General features: G+C 41.5%; 3 protein-coding genes across 6 annotated transcripts; 1 reads left to right on the top strand and 2 right to left on the bottom strand.

Annotated features, from left to right (window-relative positions):
- Positions 1 to 50: 50 nt before the first annotated feature.
- Positions 51 to 3895, bottom strand: tmem263 (transmembrane protein 263). Of its 3 annotated transcripts, none has more exons than XM_088416602.1 (3): positions 3652 to 3895; positions 2126 to 2194; positions 51 to 1208 (listed from the first exon to the last, which is right to left on the bottom strand). In XM_088416602.1, the coding sequence occupies exons 2-3, from the start codon at positions 2190 to 2192 to the stop codon at positions 910 to 912; spliced, it is 366 nt and encodes a 121-aa protein (XP_088272728.1). In that variant the 5' UTR covers positions 2193 to 2194; positions 3652 to 3895; the 3' UTR covers positions 51 to 909. The 3 variants fall into 3 exon arrangements, with proteins under 3 accessions (XP_088272728.1, XP_088272730.1, XP_088272729.1); XM_088416604.1 differs by lacking the exon at positions 3652 to 3895 and adding an exon at positions 3561 to 3628; XM_088416603.1 differs by lacking the exon at positions 3652 to 3895 and adding an exon at positions 3049 to 3274.
- A 307-nt stretch (positions 3896 to 4202) lies between these two features.
- LOC148422567 (NAD-dependent protein deacetylase sirtuin-3) lies at positions 4203 to 11608 on the top strand. Of its 2 annotated transcripts, none has more exons than XM_088417288.1 (8): positions 4203 to 4402; positions 8700 to 8900; positions 8983 to 9144; positions 9214 to 9446; positions 9537 to 9637; positions 9705 to 9866; positions 9936 to 10148; positions 11303 to 11608. In XM_088417288.1, exons 2-8 carry the CDS (start codon positions 8701 to 8703, stop codon positions 11417 to 11419), a joined length of 1188 nt encoding a protein of 395 aa, XP_088273414.1. In that variant the 5' UTR covers positions 4203 to 4402; position 8700; the 3' UTR covers positions 11420 to 11608. The 2 variants fall into 2 exon arrangements, with proteins under 2 accessions (XP_088273414.1, XP_088273415.1); XM_088417289.1 differs by having other exon boundaries at positions 11306 to 11608.
- On the bottom strand, positions 11597 to 21087 carry ric8b (RIC8 guanine nucleotide exchange factor B). Its single transcript, XM_088417287.1, has 10 exons — positions 20901 to 21087; positions 20479 to 20526; positions 19298 to 19930; positions 18461 to 18555; positions 17595 to 17745; positions 17428 to 17523; positions 17211 to 17355; positions 16939 to 17083; positions 15833 to 15952; positions 11597 to 12661 (listed from the first exon to the last, which is right to left on the bottom strand). Exons 1-10 carry the CDS (start codon positions 20982 to 20984, stop codon positions 12553 to 12555), a joined length of 1626 nt encoding a protein of 541 aa, XP_088273413.1. The 5' UTR covers positions 20985 to 21087; the 3' UTR covers positions 11597 to 12552.
- Positions 21088 to 22167: the final 1080 nt, after the last annotated feature.

Consider the following 22167-nt stretch of genomic DNA (forward strand, 5'->3'; position numbering starts at 1 on the left):
TATGTATTAAAGATAAAATTGCAAATGTTTCCAATGCATTTTACACACAGAACACTTCACAGTTTATTGCAAGATTTTTTTGCATTTCTTTATTCAAAGGTAGTCAGAAGAGTTTTGCCAACATGACAGTGAACATTTGAAAGATAAATGCCCAAAAAATCCATTCACATCTCTCGATTTACATGAAAAATGACCTCAGAAGCAAAAAATGGAGGAGCTGCTACAATTGAGCTCAGAATTGGTTTAGGGTTCGGTTCAAAGGTCAAATGTGGACAGGTTGATTTTGATTGACGGGGGGGTGGGGTTGAATTTACATTCCGAAATGTTTGGAGTGAATTTTTAGGATGACTTGAAAATGTGCAACTCGCTTAGTCCTTTACAAGGTGAAGTTGACTGTTAACTTTTGAACTGTTCAATGTTAACATACATTTATTTCTACACCACTTGCTATCCACAATAACAAGCTTTTTATTTTTCACTTTTATCAGAGTAATCCAAATCTTTTTGCGGGCAATGTAGGACTAATGTAAGAGGGGGGAAAAAAAGGGACAAAAATACCTGACGCTGATTGTCTTGCTGGTGAAATTCAAGTGCATTTAGGGTTTTCCTTGTGCGGCCCGCAGTGAAAACAGTCCTGAGGCTGGTGAGCAAAATGAGACATGGACTTTTTATTGGACCACTTGACGCACAGGTGAAAAGAAAAGTGTTCCTGGCACCACAAACAAGTAGAGTCTCTACACTGAACACAAAGTGAATACGAAAAGCAAAGAGCAACACATTCACAGTGGATCGTTTCGAGTTCCGTGTTGCTCATCACCTGCTGCTACCGCCACTACGTCTGATGCTGCGGCAAGCCAACTCTCAGTGTCATCAGAATCCCGCCGGTGCGCTTTGGCTCTCCTCTCGCCGTCAGTCGGACTTGTCCTTCTTTTTGCCGCCTCCCACTGGAACTTTGCTGGCAACCGCGGAGCCCACGGCAGTCACGCCGCCGGCCACGGCGCAAACCCCTCCCTTGACTAGGCCCACGCCGGCGGCGGGCACAGCGGCGGCCGTGCCGACGGCCGCTTTGGTGAGATCCAGGCTTTTTCCTCCTAGCCAGGCCACGCCGCCCATGGTAGCTCCCAAAGCCCCCTTGGTGGCGCCGTACAAGCCCCCCGCCACCCTGCCCAGCATGCCCGTCTGAGTCGGCGGGTGCTCTTTGAGGGTGTCTGCCGGACAAATATGACCATGTCACCGAAACGCAGTCGAGGACCAGCAAGGCCTTCACAGGAACGTTTCGTCGACATTTACGATCCGCAAATCTAATATGTTTCATTAATTTAACCCTTGTGCAGTATTTTGACCATTTCTTTTCTGTCATTTTATTCCCCATCATTCTCACGGTATTAGTATAGACGGTCAAGCCTATGTACTGATTTAAACAGCTTTAATTCAATGAATTTGTCAATGTGTGGATGTTTTTGTTTTGTTTGTTTTTTTCATTTTTTGGATGTTCATAGTTTCTCATTGACCTGGGCAATGAATCGAATTTGTTTGTTTAATTGGTCATTTTAAAAATCAAAGATTTGAAAATGAGCCAAATCACTTTGGGATTTCTCCACTTTTATTTCCCAGCAGCCAAAAGGTTCAAATTGTAATCAAAGTGTATGAAAATATAAGGGATTATTATTCAGAAATGCAAACCGTTGAAAGATGAATTTGGTAAACCTTAAATGCATTTTATCTAAAATGTTAAAATCAACAAATATCCACCTTTTGGACGATTCTTTTTGGCCGATGTTTGCAGGGCCGTAACCGGTCAATTTATTTGGCCATCCGATTTATTGGTCAGGTAGCGAAACAGAAACATTCTGCCATCTAGTGGAGGAATGCATAAATGTTTTGCCTGCTACTACATGTTGCTAAAGAAACTAAAAATACGTTTATCTTGAATTCTCATATGAAATTTGATAGCCGTCCACAGCAACCTCCAATAAATGTCATGCCCTGAATGTTAACCCAGAGTGAATTCAGAAAAGTACTAACACACACAGTGAGAAAACATTTTTACGTCAGTTACAATTTTAAATGTTAAAATACCATGGCTTGGACATACTGTACTAATAAAGAGTCTTCATTTACTGACCTGAATCTCCAGGTTCATCATTATGGTTAGCAGGTGAGCCCTCAAGCACCTGCTCTGCCTGACTCATTTCTGTGGGGAAATTTACACAAACGGTAATTATAAGGAGCAAATTGTAGGAAATTACCATATAGACTCAAGGGAAAACATCCTCGGATTTCCCTATTGTAAACATCTGGTTTTACTTTGGAAAGAATGATTAACATTTATGATTAGTTTCAACCATGTTACTAACCAAACCAGTGACTAAATCATAATCAATTTATGTTTGAAATAATGTCTTGCTTTTGAGTAATACAAATTAAAATGTGTATTTTTTTTCCTCAATAAAAATCAAAATTACTCATAAATCAGCACACCAGTATGGCACACAAGTAAAACGATTGTGTCTTACGAGAGATGTTTTACTTAATCAACGAGTTTTGCCTTCTAGTACAAAAGTATACCTTACAAGAAAATCACTGTGCTGTCCTAGGTCCAACTAGAAAGAATGTGTCACACATCTACGAGTACCTCTCTCCAAGGTCACATGTACAAATATGCAGCAATGCCAAAAAAGCATGCCTGGAGCTTATGACGAATATTTAGTATTTGTAGTATTGCACCAAAGTGCTTTAACCGTTGTGCAGTATTTTGACCATTGGGCCACTCTCTTCCACGTAATTCTCACAGCATTCTAGCCAAGCAATGGCACACCCCTGCTAGTATGCTAACTAAGTGTTCTTGCCATGTTTAACTTTGACATGTTGTCACCATTGGGGTGAAATTTCAGCTCCTTGGTGTCTTCTTTCAACGTTTTCCCTTTGAAGTGAAATGCATGGGATGTAAAGATCGAAAGTTTGGTGAGAATACTGCACAACTGTTAAAATTGTTAAGGCATAAAAAAAAATACTGTTGGGGTGTGCTTATTCACAAACAAGGCAGACCTGTTCGCTGCAAATACAAAGAGAGCTCGCAGAGAAGAACCGAAAAACTGCGACGAGGTGCGGACGTGCGTCAAGGCTGAAGTAAAAACAACATCGGCGGCAATAAAGCAGGACATACATCTGCTTGTTGACATATGTACGGCGGCTACGTGGCAGTATGGAGCGAGGATTTAAAGACGATTAAAGGGCGGCATCGCAAGCTAGCAAAGCGGCTAAAACCAACGACAGCTAACTTTGGTTAACTTTACGACAACGTCAGTTGAAACGCAACCACGTGCAATGCCCTCATTGGTGTTATTTAATCGCGATATTTTAATTTGAAATACGTAGCATTATATAGCTGTAGGAACAACATGTTTTTTCGCCTCCTTTCGAAAATTCTCGGTCACGCAACCAGCTCGTCCTTTCGCTCCAGGTGAACGGCACCCCCATAAACTTCAGGAAGATTACGATTCATGTTTGTTTTTTTGTTTTTTTAATAAACGTTTGTTTTTATCAATTTTATCGCATACCAGTTTTAGTAGTCCGCAAACTGTTACGGCGTCAAAGCAGCTACTGTTGTAGAAGCTGGCATTAAGCGAGGAACTCCATATGGCAACTTACCTTCTTTTTTTGCACCCTTCAAGTCAAAGAATCGACGTCAAATGTAGTTTCAAAATATTAAATTAGGCGTGAATTTATAACATTGGAGACTGAAAAAAAATGCCCGTCCCACCAGGTTGTTTTTCTTTTTTCTAGAAGGATGAGTCAAGGCTCCGCCCCCTTGTGCGCGCGTGTGTTGCTCGCGTCTTTTACATTACTTTTCGGTTCGAAAGTTTTATAAAGGACACCAAACGTTGAGAAAATTTTGATGATTATAAATTTTAACCCCCTAAAAAAATCCTAAAATACAGTAGATCCCTCGTTTCAAGAAACGGAAATTGCGTTTAGTCAATATCCGGTGGTTCTCGAAGCAGACACACACTTTTTGGGGTCACATTTTTAAATGATCATTTTATTTATTATTTTATACATCCAATACTTTTTATACAGTTACCACAGCACAAAACAAAAAAATATATCAAAAGAAAAATAAACGTGAAAACTGAAAAGGAAAACGGAAAGGCTACACCACGTGACGCAGGCTAGGTTGTTTTTTTTTTTTTTTGGTTTGTTTTTTTTGTTTCCCGCCAGTTGTTTGTAATGTTTTCGTGAGTGCCCGGAAGAAGCCGCCGAGATGACAGCAACGTGCGTTCCCGATTACTGACCTTGTTCAATCAGTCCCCCATATTTTTCACCGAAAAAAAAACATTCTCCTTCTCACATCAACCCCGTCTGTTGGACTCTCAGAAGATCGGTTCAGTGGAGACAAAAGGTAGATACGATCGTTTTAAATGCATTTAATGGGCGCGGTTTTTAAATATTCAGCGTAGCTGGGCTATAACAGCATTGAGCCAAACGTTACCCTAATGAGTCAAAGTTAAATAATGTTAAGGAGGTTGCTGGACAGATTCATATGTTGTTAAGGAATCCATCTTTTTCTTATTTAGAAATTGAGTAAAGCGGCGTGCCAGCATGCAATTATCTGCCAAATACGGCAGATGGCAGTCTAAACCTTCCAAAGAAAAGACTGCTCTATTTACTAACTCGTGGCATACACAAATCTTTTTTTTTTAAACATAAAAATAAATGTATTTTAATATCTAGCATTAATATTTTATTGCGTTTTTGAACGAAAACAATCATCTGCCATCTTTCAGTATTTTAACTTTTCCCTCCCTGACCGAATTTTTCGGAATAATTTGGGATGCTTTTATTTTTGTAATATGCAGAGCGAAAATGAAACACATGCAACTGTGGATAAAGGAAGTGTCTTTCTCGTGCTGTTTTGTTCATCTAAGCGGATCAAAAAACTGCATGAAAGTAAAGACATTTTGAAGTAAAACGTGTTAGCTTTTTGCATCTGAAGATTCTGAATTAATTTTACTATAAGGTGAACGATCAAAAGTTAAAAAAAGAAAACCGAACAGCGACAATTGTCTGGTCTCATTGTTACCTATTAAAAGGTCTCATGAGTATGGAGCATGAAAAGGAGGAAAGTCATTAGTAATTCTCCTTCGCTTGTGCGACACCAACCAATATGCTAACACAAATTAGCACGCGCGGCTTTGTGTAAGTGGAGGGCCTCACAAAGGCCCGACACACACCGATATGTCATTAGGAAGCAGGTGGTGAGGCACAACATTGAGCTGTTGCCTCTCTGATCAAGTGATGAAGAGGTTTCCATGGCGACCAAGCCGCCTGTTGCCATCCCCTGTTTTGGGGGAAGATCAAATAAGTGCTGGGGTTAAACGCAAAGGACAAGCACCACCCAGGAGGAGGAGATTTTTTTTTTTTTTTGGCGACCTCAATGAGAATGGTCCTTAATGTTCGCCAAATTATTAAGAAATAACTCTCCGATTTTTGCATACCCTGGAAAGAAAACCTGAAGGTTCAAAATGACTGCGAAGTAATGTTTGCCTTGTCAATGCTTCAAAAGAAGATGGAAAATGTAATTTCTTCTTTGTTCCTACTTAAAGCGATTCTTTGTCAGCCATTTTGAGCAGTAAAAAGTCAATAGTATGCAAGGTTAATCGTAAATAAAAAATAATTTAGCGATCAAATTATCGATAGATTAGTATTATTTTTAATGGTTAAAATGACCAAACGAGTATCGTATCTTTTTGCCGCCGAGGCAACGTTCTTACATTAGACGTGGCTTTGGCCCGACCACAACAAAGAAATTAAATCACAATCACCATGTATGGAATTATAGATTGTAAATGACCGGTGCCGCTGGAAATGATCCAGTTTAACTGATCTGCAAATGTTTTACTCTAAATAATATTTTTGTTCAGTTTTCTTCCACAAGCTGGCACCTTGTGTGACCACCTGTTGCCATTGTTAAGTAAATTCGAGGGTAAATTGCGAAAATAAAAATAAAAATGATAACTAGACCTATGATTATATTCCAAACATACTCTTGGTCATTAAGAACACATTCATTTGCAAGTTTTTGAAATGTACAATCATTTAATTGATTCCTTTTGAATGAGTAACTGTCTAAATCTTACACACTGTCCCTTTAAAGCAGCGTTAGCAACATGTGGTTGTTTTTACACTGACCTTCTTTGCTCTTTGTCTGCATTTGGTTGGTAGCCCCTCCCGCTGAAATTGTAAAAGGATTATCTTTTTGGGTGGGAGGGGGGTATAATGGTGAGCACTGGAGTGTGCCCAGTGTTGTGGGCCGGGGTCCTAATGAGATCACCGCAGCCCTCGTGTGCGCAGCGACACCGCTGGTGGTCCGGTGCTGCTCCGGCACACTGGGGCCGCGCCGCGACCGGCCTTCGACTTCTCCACTGTGAAGAGCAAACTGTGTGGAAGGCCAAACAAAAGAAAGGGTGGGCGTAAAAGGCGGGGGTTCATTCAAATCCTTTTTAAAAGGACTTTTGTCATTTACACAAGCATTTTTAAAAATCATTAAAGAACCGTAAAAACATTTTTAATCATAATTGAATCTCCTCTCGTTTATGACGTTTGACTTGACTTTGACTTGACGTGCGAAACTTGGGCTAAAGCATGAAAGAAAAAAAAAAGAAAGTGTTGTCTTCTATTTTGGCCTTAATAACTAACTGGGTGGCTGATTTATTGATGTACTGAGCAGAGGTGTCCAACTGAGGGGAGTCCACACAAAAGACAAGCTCGACATCCCACTGTCTTTAATAGTTCTTAAGGATGTGCGCCAAAAAAAAAAAAGTGTATGGCAAAAGGTATTGGGGCATTCCATGCCAAATCCCCCAGTGGGTTTAACCAAGCCACTTTTAATGAAACTTGGTGTACTTGTTGATTGTGATGGCCCAACGCGAAATCTAAAAATTTAGGTCAAACAGAGCAGGTGTTTGGTTCTACAACCCATCAAATTTTGACATTTTCTGCAAAAACGGGTGTGTCCGCCTTGATTTGAACCATTATTTGTATATCTCAAAAACTACTGGGTCAATCTACAAAAGTAGTATCGGAAAGGGAATTCAACAAGGATTCCAAATCTTTGAGAAGACTGATGCATATTTTATTAACTTGACCTTTAAATCAACAATTTGACATTGAAATTGTGGCTCATATGACAAAAAAATATCTAAGTAAAACACTCACATGTTCTCTAAAACAAAAGTTTCATATATATATATATATATATATATATATATATATCAGCAATAAAGAATCAAACTATCCATAAATGGGCCAAAAGATCATCCGGCCACATTTTTTTATGTCTGCTTTGATCTTTTAAGAATAAATTGAATAAAATTTAGACCATCCAACATCTCTTAAGGGTGAAACATAATAATAGTTTGTGCGGCTTTAGGCCTGAGTCATTCGCACGAAATCGCATCCCCAAGTTGTTGTTATTACTGTCATACTACTATTAGTTATCTATTGGGAATTCCTGTCGTCTCGTTTTGGCCTCTAGAGGGTGCTGAGGGGCCAGCGTCGGGGACTCCCGAAGGCCTTAACTGGAGGCAGCATGTTTTATGGCTTGTAGCCCCCTTTTGTCTGCTTCCTCGCTGATCACTCATTCCTCTCCGCCCGGAATAGCTTTGGAAAAGAAGACCCCCTTCCTCTCTGTGCTCCTCTGTTCCCTCTTTATTGAATCCCGCCTCTGTATCATTTATCTCTCCAGCCCCTGCTCAGAAAGGGGAAAGGGGGGCATCTTTTTCTGTTCCCCAGCTGGGTTTGTTGACACATGGTCAATCTTGGGCTTTTTTTTTTTTTTTTTTGTGGAACAGCTCCTCCACCCCCGCCGCCCTGCTAACCCCTCTGCTTTTCCCTGAACAGTAAAGCTGCCACAGCTGCGGACTGTATTAGTATAGCTTCTCAGAAGCGAGGGCTGGGTAAAGGTGGTGTCGGGATGGGAAGGGGGCGGTCTATGAAATATATTGCGGCCATTAGCTTTTGTTCAACAGTTGACGGTTTTAAAGCATTTCTCAGTGCAGGGGGGAGACCACAGAAGAGTTGATTCCACATTAACAGCTTTCTAAATATGGCCTGAGAGGAATGAGTGGAATGAGTGTGCTGAGGACACTGAAGTTCATCACACATAAGATCAACTGAGCGCTACTTAGACTTACGAATTAAAGTGGATGAAACCCAGAAACCAATTTGAACATATTGCAAAAATTGCTATAAAATTGGTATAAATACGTCTGGATGTACATGAAGCACCACAGGGGTTATGTGGGAATTTTACAGTGTTTCTGCAGGCGGCAGAAATTCTACTGCTTTTCAATGTATTAACAGGAACAGTACTTTTCTTTTCAATTTGAAAGCAAATTGATTAGAAAAGTATTAGACATTAGAACTTATCACCAAATTGTACAGTATAACTTTTTAAGTTCTTTAAGAATGTGCATTGTTCAAATTGATCAAAAAGAGCTACTGTATTACAGTATGCACATTTTTTAATGCCCTATCATGTTTTGTTTTGTTTTTAACAAATGAACAATTATTAGTTCTGATCATCAGAGCTAATTGAAATCGATTTAACAGGCTAAACTTGAAATTTGATTATCTCAAAGTTTTTAGGAAGAACCATCAGAACCGGCTGCAATGACCCTGCTTTGTTAATGTTCCAGGATGAACGGGTCCAAGTCCAACGAGGACAAAAGACCCCCGCCGCTTTCGCGTACCCGGATGACACGCAGTTCCAGAAGCGCGGAATCTCAGGACTCTGAACTGGGCCGGTATGGGAAACAGCGAAAGAAGCAGTCTGACTCCAATCTGGCCCAGGACCTCGATCAGATGAGCGTAAGCGGGCAAGGAGGCCTGACTTCTGGGTAGGAAAACATTTGATTCCTACAGAATCAGATGATATGATCAGGGAAAACTCTCAAAGGTGTCTTCTCTTGGCTTCCTCAGTGAAGCTAAGGAGAGAGGTCAATGTCAGAAAACTTTCCCTATGGCCAAATGTGTTGGTGGGCTTGCTCCAGTGGCCCGCCTGATGAAGCTTGGACGCTGCAAAAACGTGGTAGTGGTGACCGGAGCTGGGATCAGCACCCCTAGCGGAATTCCGGACTTCAGGTCCGTCTTCATGCAGGCTCCTTTTTCTATCAAACGGCTTCTTCTCAAGTGGCTCCTGGCTTCTTTCAGAACTCCTGGGACAGGCCTTTACGCCAACTTGGAGGCATACAACGTTCCCTACCCGGAAGCTATTTTCAACGTGGATTACTTCTCCAACGACCCGCAGCCGTTCTTCTCCCTCGCCAAGGTGCTCTATCCCGGCAGCCACCGACCCAACTACATCCACTACTTCATCCGCACGCTGCACAACCAAGGCCTGCTGCTTCGCATGTACACGCAGAACATCGACGGCCTGGAGAAACGTGAGCGATTAACTCATTCGCTGCCATGCACGCATTTTGACGTCAAAAATCTTTTAACGAAGCTAAAAAAGTTCATGGTTGTCTCTACAGTGTGTGGCATCCCAAATGACAAATTGGTAGAAGCTCATGGCAGTTTTGCCACAGCTTCCTGTCACCTGTGCTACACGCCGTACCCCGCAGAGGAAGCAAAGGTGAGTTTGAACCCCAACGCACGCATTTGAAAAGCGAGCCAGCTTTTGATGTCGCTATATCTCCTAGCAAGCTATCATGAGCGGCGATATCCCCTCGTGCACATTTTGCACCGCCACCGTCAAGCCCGACGTGGTCTTCTTCGGCGAGGACCTTCCTCAGAAGTACTTCCTCCACGCCCAAGACTTCCCAAAAGCCGACCTTCTCATCATCATGGGGACCTCGCTACAGGTGCTCGGCAAGCATCCGCCTGGCGCTCGCCTTCCTCTCTTCCCGAATCCTTAACAAACGCCGTTTCAGATCGAGCCTTTTGCCAGCCTGGTGAACACGGTGCGATCCACGGTGCCTCGCCTCCTCCTCAACCGGCACGCCGTGGGCCCGTTCCAGAAGATGCCGCTACGCAAAAAGGACTACGTGGAACTGGGCGACCTGGAGAACACGGTGCGGAGGTTCGCCGAAATGCTCGGCTGGAACGATGACATCGTGGAGCTGATGAAGAGTCAGGAACAAGAGGTTGGCTCTAACGTACAAACAACAGTTTTCTGATTTGGAGGATCAGCCAATGCTGAGTCACAATTCGATACCTCAGCAACATATTAACAGGAAAAAAAAGTTCCCAATAGTCTTTTTCTCTTTTTTTGTAATGAAAAAAAAAAAATGCCTTATTTATTGCTAATAAAGCAGTAGTTTAAACAAGTGGTTCTCATATGGGGTACGGGTACCCCTGGTGGTACTTGAAGGAACTCCAGGGGGAGATTTTAAATGAAACATACATTCAAAAATCCTTTCAAAGTAATTATTTAATTAAATGTTTCAAGAAAATATAAGTTCATAAAAATGTTATGTTCAGTAGCGTATTCAATGTAATTATTTTAAAAAGACAGATTCTCCCCCATACTAGAATGGTTCGACCCTACTTGTCACGTGCCACCTCTTGAATATTTTTGTGGACAAATATTTATTAATAATTATTTCTTTTTGATTTGACGTTTTCTTACATGATCCAAAAGAGGACACTTTAGTTTTTTTTTTGTTTTTTGTTTTTTTGTGGACTAATACAAATAAATTTGCAATGGTTTTAAAGTTTAATAAATCAGACACAGATGAAATGTTCCCAAGTTTTTTTTAAACCCCAAAATGATTTGCATTGCTTATGGAGTACTTGGTTGAAAACGTTTCACAGGAGGTATATTAACTGAAAAAAGGTTGAGAACCACTGCTTTAAACCAAGAAGCCAAATACATTTAAAATTGTCTAACCGTGTTTATTTCCACTGTTTCTGACTATGCTGCCATGTTTCATAAAGTACACATAAATATATTTTGAATATTGGGAATATCTATGCAGTTTTCAAGCCCTCCAAAATGAAAAATAAAATGTACTAATGACCCTAACCTTGACCTTTTGCCAATTCCGATCACGTGATTGGAATCTGGACATCCCTAATAGTACCGTACTCCACAATTAATAAATATTTATAAACATATCACCCGATCTTGAAGTAAATGCTCGATTGTCAACTTACTGTGATTTGATTGAGCTGCTGCTGCATGGCAGGCTACCACAAAATCCTGAAAAAAATAAAGATGTAGCAAGTTTTGCAAAACAATCTCTATATACAGTATGATAAATGTACATGCCACATCCAATCAAATGGATCCTCTCAGCAGCGCATCCCGACGTTGGTCTCCGGCAGAAGCGGAGCTGGCGGCGAGGGGTCGGAGTCGGAGTCGGACTCTGAGACTGACAGCAAGTGCTCGGCTTCCTCCTGCCCGAGCAATTGAAGGCGGCAAGGTTTGACAATACCTACTGTTAACATGTTTGTAATGGTTCTTTTGCATACGTTCTTGTGTACAAATGATGAACATCTACTTTTTACAAACATCAGTCAACTGTTTAATACAGTATAAACACTATTTTACGCAATATTTAATAAAGCCTGTTGAGTAATGAGCCCAAACTGACTTTTTTTTTTTATTAAACACATTTTCTTTCAGTGATGTGTTCACTAGATAAAATAAATATAGTGAGGTTTACATCATGTAAAAGTGTGCAAAAACAACACATCTTCCCCATGGGAAAAAAAATACATACCAAATTGAGGAAAATGACATGCAGGAAGAATTGAATTCTGTATGCAGGAACGTTTAAAGTGGAGTTGAGGACATTGTTGGTGTTGAATTTCATATCAAATAGAATTAAAAATGTGTATGTCAAGGTACCACAGTATGGTCAATTTTGACAAAGATTCAACTTTCTTTACAGTAACGCTAAGCACGTAGAACGTTAGCTGACGTGCAACAACATTTCGAGGCTCACTTTGAGCTAAAAACTGTTCATAGCGACACTTGCCAAGTTGTAACGATGCTTTAACCACAACAGGTCTCTCCTGCTCTCACTATTGACTTCATTTTTTTTTTTTTTACCAATGTGCGTGGGGGAAAAAGTAAAAACTACAAAAAAAAAAGTACAGAAGAAGGAATGATTGATTGCATTCTATCAACTATTATTTGAAAAACAAAAAGGTGCAACAGTGAGGTCTCTTCACCGTCACGGGGGACTTCTGCTAAGTCCTCCTTAACCGAGACCCGCGCCATTTTAAGCTGTGTTGCACATCGCGAGGGCTGGATCCTTTGAGGCCCAACGTCATTATGTACAACTGCTTCCTCCGTGATTTTTTTTAAATGACAAATTTGGAACGCTTTGACATTGTACATTGTACTATTTAACTCTGATAGACAATTTCAATTGCTCCCGCATTCATTGAATTGAGAATAACTCCTCAAGGTAATTCCGCCTTCTATGAAGTGGTCTGAAAGATTCAGCCCTTGAAACGTGACACAGCTTTGTGGAGTTTATGTTCCGCTCTGGGCTCAGCCCCCTGCCCGCTCCCGTACCGACACGTGACCATAATGCTCTAGTCAGAGTCTGATCCGGCATCGTCTTCAGGCGGTGCGTGCAGCGTTTCTTCCAGGGGCGCTAACGTACCGTCCGGCTTGACCCCCATGGGACGGATCACGCTTTGCCTGTGCACACAAATATGATTGCTGGAACCTACAACACAATCTCATAGAAAATCAAGCAAACATGAGCTATTCCGATTAATTAAAAAAAATGGTTATTATGTGCATTGGAATTTTTTTTTTTTTTGATGTCAGTACCCCCCAAAAAATAATCCCTAATAATTCATAAATTAATGTGCCAAATGTCATTTATATGCATTTACTCAACTGTGGAAGGTTTATGATATCCTGAAATGGGCCTTGTAATTTAGCACATGATTACATATAGTATCGGGAGTCCCCAACCCCCCTCACGGACACTTGTCCATGACACAGTCCAGACAAGAACTCACCCACATGCCCCCCCTCTCAACTCCTCTCTTCTCCAGTGGCAGTTTAATTACAGGATCAGCACTGGGGCTAATCTCCTCAAAGCCACGACTGCCCCTTCATCCTAATCCAATTATACCTCCTCTGTGTGTGTGTGCGTGCGTGCGTGTGTGCGTGGCCACTCCCTCAAAGATGACTCCACTCCCAATTGTCCATGTCGAGACGCAACTTTTCGATTTACACCCCGGACTGTTCGCCAGTCAAATTCAAAGCAAATTATAACCATTGACTCTCATACCTACAAACAGGTTAGTTAGAGGGTAGGTGTCAAACTCAAGGCTCGTGGGCAAAATCTGGCCCACCATGTCATGTTACGTGGCCTGTGAATGTTCCGTGGTGTATAATTATACGTGTGTGTGTAGAGTATATTAGGTAGGGAACTGGTAGGCTAAAATCTCCTTTTAAAACAACTGATATCAGCTCCAACCCCTGGCTAACTAATGGCATGGCTAAAATTATACTTAGGGGCAGCGGTTCTCAAATGGGGGTATGTAAAGCCACTTCAGAGGGCATATGAGATTTTAATGGGGTTTTTGTGGGTATGAGCAAATCTAATTGAATGTGTTTTAATGCATCTCAAAACGAATGTAACGCCCGCGTTTGACTGCAGACACATCTCTTGGGACACTGACGACAGGAAGAGTACATTTTTCTTTTCATATTATGAGAAAATGAACTGGCACATAAATCCACTGGTGCCCGGCCCATTTTGTTGATTGCAAATTACAACTAGTTACCAGTTCCCACAAATATATCATGTATATTCATTAACCTATGCTAAATTGTGTTATAGTGACTCTTTTGCACAACGTTTTGTGTTTATTTTCTGAAGTTTTGCACAGTCGGTGGTGGCGCGATTTTACGGCAGGGGGTATTTGGCTGAAAAAATTATTTCACAGGGGGTATATAATTGAAAAATGTTTGGAAACCGACAGTTTGGGGTATATCTCTCACCATGACCTCATTCTGGTTTCAACTCAAATCAGCAGTAGTCAGTTGCTTTCTGCCACCTTGGCAGTATACCTAATGATCATAAACATTACGAAAATGTTTATTTGAAACATCTAGCAAAATGATGTCGTACAGCTGACATTTCCTTTGACGTAGACGTCGGTGATTCTCAAATTTCAACGGTCAAAAGACAACAGATCCAGTGAAGCCTAACGAGATGTTTACGGCGAAGCATCATCTCCCATAATTAACAAGAAGACAGAAATACACAAAAGGCGTGCAGGTAGAATATGTGCTAATTGGAGGAGCGGTTAAGCAGTTAATGGCGGACATTCTTTCGGGGTTGATTCATCCCCTTAGAGTCTGTGTGCTCCGAGTCGCAACGGCCGGAGGTGAAAGAAAGGGGAAGCAGTTCTTGGAAAGGAATCTTCCTCTTTAGGGGCGCATGTGCCTCATTACGGACCAGTCCTTGCGACGACGGTCGAGCCGGCGCATTTGTTGGGTCTCTTCCTCACAATAAAGTCAGGGCGCTCGGATTGGTTATTAACAAGGTGAAAAGAAACCTGCGCGACAGGTCTGCTCCGTTAACCAATTAGGTGCGGTCTAATTAACGGGCTCCTAATAACCGCGTCCGTTTCACTTCCGTGTGCCGCGACGGACTAATTGACGGTGAGGAGATTCTTGCTCGGGCAATTGGGTTGGCGGGGAGAGACGAGACGGGAGTTGGGATGCGAGCGCGGCAAAGGTCAGCGCTAATATACATCAAGGTGCCTCGGCGCTGCTGCTCGTTAAAATGTTCGCAACTGCCTGTCAACACGTTTTTATACACTTTTATACAGTCAACTACAAAATATGGCGCAATGTCTGTCAGCGCATTGCATGGGAGAAGTCCGTTTTGTTGCGGGGTTTGTTTTTCTAACTTGTTAAAGTCTGAATTGACATTTCTTCGTCGCAGTCTAAAGTGCGATGGAAATTGGAGTAAATTTTAGACCAAAAGGAAATGTGTAATGCTCCCAAAGTCAGCAGAATTTCTTACAGTAACCAGATTTTCCGTACTATAAGGCGCATCGGATTATAAGGCGCACCATCGGAGAATGGCCTATTTTAAAAGTGTTTTCGTATATAAGGCGCACCGCATTATAAAGCGCATAGAATAAAAGCTGCAGTAGTGACTGGGGTTGCCTTATGCATCCACTAGATGGCCAATATTCGTGATAATGCCAAATATTTGTAATCGGTCTATTCTCGTACTTAATACAAACAAACAAAACAACAAAAACAAAACACTTTTGTAATTTTTTTTTAGATAACTACATTTTTCCTTACTATAAAATGCATATACAAAAGTAAGGATAGGGAAATGTCCTTAGTTTCTGTAAATTTCATACATAAGCTTTTCGGGTTGATTTTCAACTTATATTCATTTTAATTTCTTAACTCTTTGTTTACACCAGCTATACTGTATTGTATTTGTTTTGTGGCTGGTTTTTCATCTGCTTGTATATTCAATGATGTCCTTTGTGTTTTTATTATATAATGCTTTCTTTTTTAATCCCGCACACAAGAAATAGCCTGTATCAACACATCTAAAAATACCTAAGGAAAACTGGGCTAAAACAAAGGGTGGAAAAAAAAAAAGAGAAAAACTACTAAGAAAAACCAACACATGCTTAAAACAAATTGAAACTAACAGATTTCAAAAATAATTTGTAAATAATTATAAGCCTAGAGTGCATCTGGTCATGAAAGGCAACCTACAACAACTTCTTGCGGTTGTTCTCATTTTGTATGGTTTTGTGTCTGACTGCTTGTCCTGTTTAAAGAACAAGTGAAGGCTTTAGTTGCCGTGGTTACCTTGACAACTTGTCCAGCATGTTGACAAGCTTCTGGGCTTCATACTCTTTCTGCTCCTCTGTCATTTCCTCCATGGGGTTGGGCATGGGTTCCTCCACGTGACCAGTGATGGGGTTGATGCTGGGAAACAAATCGATTATTTATTTTTTGAATATACAAACACAACCCACTTTATCAGGTACACAGGGATCTCATACAAAAGCTTTATTGTTGACACTGGTCCACAACCTTCGAGCTATTAAGGCTCAAGTTCAACATTTTTAAAAATAGTAACAAAATTCCTCCTCATTAAGGTGAATAAACTTAATATAAATTGGTTTCTTCCACTTTCTACTCCTTGTCAAGGTTGAACTAATGATCTAAAGTTTTATCTTTGGCAGATTAGCCTTGTTTTGGTTGACATTGTGGGAAAATATTAAATTGCTTGAAAGATTGTTGTTACCATTTTTAATGACTGTATTTCTCTGAAAACGTATCACCACATAACACAAAACAGACCAATTTTTCCACATTTGGTTTTGAAAAACATTAATTTGAATGCGAGATAAGTAATACGTCATTTACACGGCTTAAAATGATTACATATACCTCTAATTTGATACAGTATGCATCTGTTTTAGCGCGTTTGCGAAGAACATTGCAAAAAAAAGCACTTTTATTATGAAAAGGAAAAGACGTCTTGTCTCCTTCGTCCCTCAGATGTGTGCTTGAACAAGCCAGCATGGATGAATAAAGCAGTGAAACTTTGAATCATGTTGTTGTTGAAACATTCGTTTCAGCATTTGCGTCTACGCGCACATCGCCTTGCACTCGTTTCGTCAACAGTATGCATGTAAAAGTACCATAATTTCGTCATTTTAAAAACACACACCATGTGTTTTAATTGGACAGCCATGATATATGTAACCACAAAAGTAAGGGGTAAACTTTTTATCGTGTTTTTGTAAAATCCACCCAAATTAAAGGGAAAAAAAAGAAGAAGAAGAAGAATTCCAAAACCAGCCCTTACATTCTGTTTTTTGGTCATTTAAAACCTTAACTTTCCCCCAATTCAAATTTGTGTTGAGACTTTTCCCCCCCGCGCTCATATAGACAGAAATACTCACAAAGGTTTAGCGGTTTTGTACTCTTCTGTGTCAGAGTCTTCATCTGGCGAGTACTCTGTTTCTCCCCTCCCTCCTCCCAGCAGCCCCCGTGCCATCAGGAGTCCCGCCGCGTTCCCGTATCCCGTATACTTCAACAGGTTGTCCACTAAGTAACACAAACACACATGACATGTTTTGTAAATGAATGGAGATTCACAGCGTGAGCGAGTATTTGCCAACAGACGGGTTTCCGCTCACGGCCTGACAAGCGCACCCTCGCCCTCTCTCCTTACCGCTCTCTTTACACAAAACAAAAAGAAACTCTGCGGCCGCCTGCTTGACAGCCATCTCCACATGCGTCATCAGGCGCACCAGTTTGTTCCTGGTGGTGGTTCCCACCTCTGGCCTGATTTTCACGTCCGTGAGTGGAGGCAGCACCTACAGAGTGGACAAATAACTGAATAAAAAAATGACACATTTGATGATGGTGTTTGGGGGGGGGCGCACAACCTGAGCTTTGATATATCTGCGGATCTCCCTGTGGTGTCTGGACCCTTCAGTCAGCAGGCTGAGCACAGGAGTAAGACCCTCTTTGTAGTTGGAGCCCTGACACACACGGAAACGATCATGCAGGTCCAAATCTGGAATCGGGTGGAGTCTGTGCTGTGACTTTTTACCTTGTCTATCCGTTTCTCCATGAAGTCCAGTAACACCTGTATGGCCTCCATGTTTTTGCCGCCATATTCCTCCAGGCCTCCCCGTACGGGCAGGTCGATTAAAACGTCCAGACAGGACACGGGTATGTTGTTCAGCAGATTGACGGCATGGCTGTAGGTTACATAGGCCATACGTTCACACCCCAGCATAGACTTTTGTGGAGGAAAAGGTCATAGGTTTATCAACATCTTGTTGTCATTTGTATTTTGCAGTAATAATTTAACAGTCTGGATCCTGGAAGAGGCTGACATTTTTTCGGGAATCCCACGGGCGGAGTGGCCGCTTCGCATTTAATCGTGGGAATGGGATAGTTATTTTTTGTTGTTTTGTGGTCTTTCTGAACGGGAACAGAATGACACGGGACCCTACATTAGTCAGTGGCAGCCAGTGATTTTCTTATCGCAGCACCTGAGCTCCAAAGGCCTGAGCTGATTAAGCAGCCGCTTCCTGGGACCAGCGACTAAGCTCTGAAAGATGAGATTAGCTGAGGGGGTTATTCTATGACATCACTTTGTAGAATAGAGCTACAGCGCAATTCTGAAATAACATTTTCAAAAAAGATCCCAGAGAAGGGTCCCCTCAATTAGAGCCGGAGCGTCCAGGCAATTAAAGCGGTTTATTCCAAACAGTCTACTGTCTTCATTTAGCTACTTTTTTTCTAGATTGCATCACTTATAGTGGGACGATTGGTCCGTGTGCGTGCTAAAGTGACAGCAGGGGATGTTTCTGAGTCTGAATACGTATTTGCTCTACTTGTCAACTAATTGCATGACAGCAACACAGCATTAAAGCAGCAATGCAAGCACGAGAAGGTCAAGTTCCCTACCTGTGTGCTTCTTCTGTTTTCTCTTCTGTTTCAGTCCTTAACATCAGCACATGGCGCAGGATGGCGGCAATGACTCTGTACTGGTGGTCATCCTCCTATCACATGTTTGTTTTTTGTTTTTTTTAAAAAAAAGGGTGCCAGTCAAACAATTATTTGATGAGTGCTAGGACAAATACAACTCTATATGACCTGTGGTTGGTCATTATATACAGGTCGTTTTGGAAAAAATGGTATGGAAAGCCCAAAATTCAAATTCTAAACATCAGAATTGTCCATCCAGAAAAAAAGTTTGTTTTTTAATTACTTAATTTTACTAGATTTAAACTTGATTTTTTTTTCTTATCTTGACTGAAATATGATTCTGTATTTTACACACAAAAAGTTAGGGAGGTCAAGCATTCAGGTGAAATCTTACCTTGTACATGAAAAGAGCTATCCCCCTGAGACCCACCCTACTAATGTGTCTGCTTTATCTTTGGAGTCATTCAAGCCACCTTACTAAGTTCTAGTGTGCTAGAGAGAGGAGGTCCTGGTCTTTCCAATGATGTCATGTGTTTGACTGGAATGCAATTAACTTTGCTCTCTTTCGGAGACAAAATGGCGAATCCAACAAGATTAGATTAAGCTGAAGTCTCAGGAGGATATACGTACATTAATCAAGGTGGTTCATTGAGGGACTATTTTAGGATCATCCAAAAATGTCCTCAAAAAGATGAATATCCCTAACTTTGTGTATACTAATCCTTGTGAAATAATTTTGAGTAAGCTATAGGTTAAGTTAGTAAATGAGGCACACCGCCATGAAAAATGAACGGATGAGCGACACAACACACTCACCTTGCCATCGACATTGCACACAGTGAGGTTGAAAAGGGCTTTGAGAGCTTCCATGGCTCTTTCATTGTCCTCCGCAGGCAGGGGCAGAGCTTGCGGGTCCGGCCGGGCTACTTCGTAGGTGCCGTCCCACCTCACGTCCAGGGTGTGCTCCAGCACCTCGGCCAGGAGTTTCACCACCTGCCCCTCCCTCCTCAGTTCCCCCCGCAGATCCGAGCGCAGCGCCGACAGCAGGAAGAGGAGGCGAAGCGTGAACAGGCCAACCTCGTGGTGCCACGCGGCGGCTGTCCGCAGGCTGGCGCACAGGCCGTGGGCCAGCTTCACGTCCACGCTCACCTGCTGAGCCGCCGCGCTGTTGTACACAATGTTGCACAGGCACTTCAGGGCCTCCACCACCACCACCCTCTCCTCCTCGGCCACCGGCGCGCTCGGCTGCGGGGGCACCTGGCCGTCCCCTGCAGACTCTCCGACGCCCAACTGGGCCATCCTGGCCAGAGTCAGCATGCCGTCTCGAGTGGCGACTGGCGCCAGGACGCACTTGTCACGGGAGAGGATGCGGAGAGTCTCCAGGCATGTCTTCTGACAACCGGGCTGCACTTGCATCCCGAGCACTAACAGCACACTCTGGCATAGCTTCTGAAATGACAACAGACTCTTATTGGAAATGCGGGATGACGCCACAAATGTCAAACTCACATCTAGGTGTGAAAATTTGATAAAAATGAACTTGTCTTTCCTCAATATTGCAATTAATATGCAATTATTTTTCTATGTCCCATCACGAATTTCTTAAACCCAAGCGATACAGTCATCTGGATTGCAATAAACTATTAAATTCTAAGTAAATTACTGTAAAGAAAACAATTCAACAAGCCTTTTTCTTTCGCTACTGTGATGACTCTTAACAGACTCAACCCTTTCACTAGGAGTCTTTTGAGCGTTCCTTCGACAACGTCACAAAGTCCCTCCAAACGAGTGTCTCGAAAACATAAATCAGCAAAACAGATTATAATAATCATGCAAACAATTCTGAGCCTTATTCACGTCAACTTTTCAAGTGTAAACATGTGGCCTGCCCTTCTTACGCACTAAACTGGACGTTATACAAAAAAAAGAAACCCTATATAAGGCCAAGCTCTCGAATGATGGATGCAAAACATAATACAGCGATGGCGTTTGCTTACACTGCGCAGTGTTTCCTCCTTCTGGTCAAAAGTGAAGGTGTGGCTGTTCTGAAAGGAAGAAAAGCTCGTTACAGACAATTAACATACCAACCGCACAATAGAGCAACAACAACAACAACAAACGGCGAAACATTTCAATGTTACTTCAGGACTCCATGAATTTCATCAGTATACGTTGTTTCCTATGAATGACTGGAAGCACATCATTTACACCAAGTCTGGGGTACATTTCGTTGGCATCGGAACACAAATAGAATAGAATAAACTAAAAAATTAAACATCACAAGGCTTTACATTTATCCTTAGGAGGCTTAAATGGATAACTTGCTTTCTTAAGAAGCTTAATTAGCAAGACTGCTAGCAGTCGCGCGAGCTACGTCCGTGTTTAGCGCACGTAAAAAAATACACCGAGCACAACTTACCTCTCGATTAAACTCCCGGAGAAGCTCCTCAATGTCCACCTCGCCGGCACTTTCGAGCTGCGACAGCACATTATTTAAGTCCATGACGGCGGTCGGAGAAATGCAACACAGCTGCTTATGGGGGTTTTAAGCGGCTAGCTAGCTAGCTGTCAGGCTAGCTTGATGCATTTAGGTGTCGGATCACGGGTACGGAAATTCCGCAATTGTTTAGGGCGGCTCTTCACGCGTTCTCTCACGGTGTGTTTAAAGACCAGCTAACAGCGACGGAAATCAGAATGTCGTTATTTGATTCGCTAATGTAAGTTACTTAAAAATGTCTTTTAATGACCAAGCCTACTTGTAGACTCCTAGTTAATATTTACTGTTAAAATGTTTGCCTTCTGTTATCATCCAACACTTTTTGCTAAAAAAAAAACTATATAAATGAATCATAATACAATTGTATTATTATATCTGTAATAAATTGTATCATTGGCAAAATTTCAGTTTGCTACAATTTAAGATTTACAATTTATTTCATTTGTACTATCGACAATGGCACAATCATTACAATTTATTTAAATTTATCCAAATGAATTTTAATAATAATAAAAATTTAATACCTTTTATCCTATTACCTTTATGATAAATATTTATTGTAATAAGTACATTAAATTCACTTAATTTTATGTTGCATTTTTCATTGCAATCCATTTATTATATTCCAGTATTTTACTTTTATCTTTTTCGTGATACTTTGTAAGTTTTTTTTTTTAATTATTAATCACCTTTTAATATTAAGCTCAAACAAACAAGCAGGAATACACGTTAACAATTATTCATTATATATGATTAAAGCGTGAGGTTAAATAAGACTCGTGTACATGCAAATAAGAAAGATAAGAAGTGGCATTACTGGCCCTCCAGTAGGACCATTGAAAAAAAAAATGTGGCCCCCTCCAACAAGCGTTCAAGCCTTGCACTCACTGTCTGTTCGCTTCAGCTAAATCAGGATTCAAGCGTGTTTTACTGCATGTGCGGCATTGTGCACAATGCACGTTATCCTACTTTCAAACAGGATATTGATGTTGACACTCAGGGTCAGGTGATGAAATCAGTGCACGGTGGCCTTCTTTCACATGGTTGCATTCAAAGCCTTGGATTTCAGAGTGCCGGGCGGGCACACATGACACAGAGGATCAATGTTCCGATAAATACAAACCTCAGCAGGGGGTCAGAGGTCAAAAGGTTACGGGACTGAGGTGCAGTGACCCCAACTCGGTCGGAA

This window comes from Hippichthys cyanospilos, chromosome 6 (genome assembly GCF_059441005.1).
Source record: "Hippichthys cyanospilos isolate Australia breed blue-spotted pipefish chromosome 6, RoL_Hcya_1.0, whole genome shotgun sequence".
Classification (NCBI taxonomy): Eukaryota; Metazoa; Chordata; class Actinopteri; order Syngnathiformes; family Syngnathidae; genus Hippichthys; species Hippichthys cyanospilos.

Excerpts from the sequence above, each read along its gene's own strand:
- tmem263 (XM_088416602.1), bottom strand. The coding sequence starts at position 2,192 with ATGAGTCAGGCAGAGCAGGTGCTTGAGGGCTCACCTGCTAACCATAAT. Across the intron at positions 1,209-2,125 it reads TGATGAACCTGGAGATTCAG|ACACCCTCAAAGAGCACCCG; the intron begins GTCAGTAAATGA and ends TTTGTCCGGCAG.
- LOC148422567 (XM_088417288.1), top strand. The coding sequence starts at position 8,701 with ATGAACGGGTCCAAGTCCAACGAGGACAAAAGACCCCCGCCGCTTTCG. Across the intron at positions 8,901-8,982 it reads CAAGGAGGCCTGACTTCTGG|TGAAGCTAAGGAGAGAGGTC; the intron begins GTAGGAAAACAT and ends TGGCTTCCTCAG. Across the intron at positions 9,145-9,213 it reads AGCGGAATTCCGGACTTCAG|AACTCCTGGGACAGGCCTTT; the intron begins GTCCGTCTTCAT and ends GGCTTCTTTCAG.
- ric8b (XM_088417287.1), bottom strand. The coding sequence starts at position 20,984 with ATGGACTTAAATAATGTGCTGTCGCAGCTCGAAAGTGCCGGCGAGGTG. Across the intron at positions 19,931-20,478 it reads AGGAGGAAACACTGCGCAGT|AAGCTATGCCAGAGTGTGCT; the intron begins GTAAGCAAACGC and ends TTGTCATTTCAG. Across the intron at positions 17,356-17,427 it reads GCAGATATATCAAAGCTCAG|GTGCTGCCTCCACTCACGGA; the intron begins GTTGTGCGCCCC and ends TCCACTCTGTAG.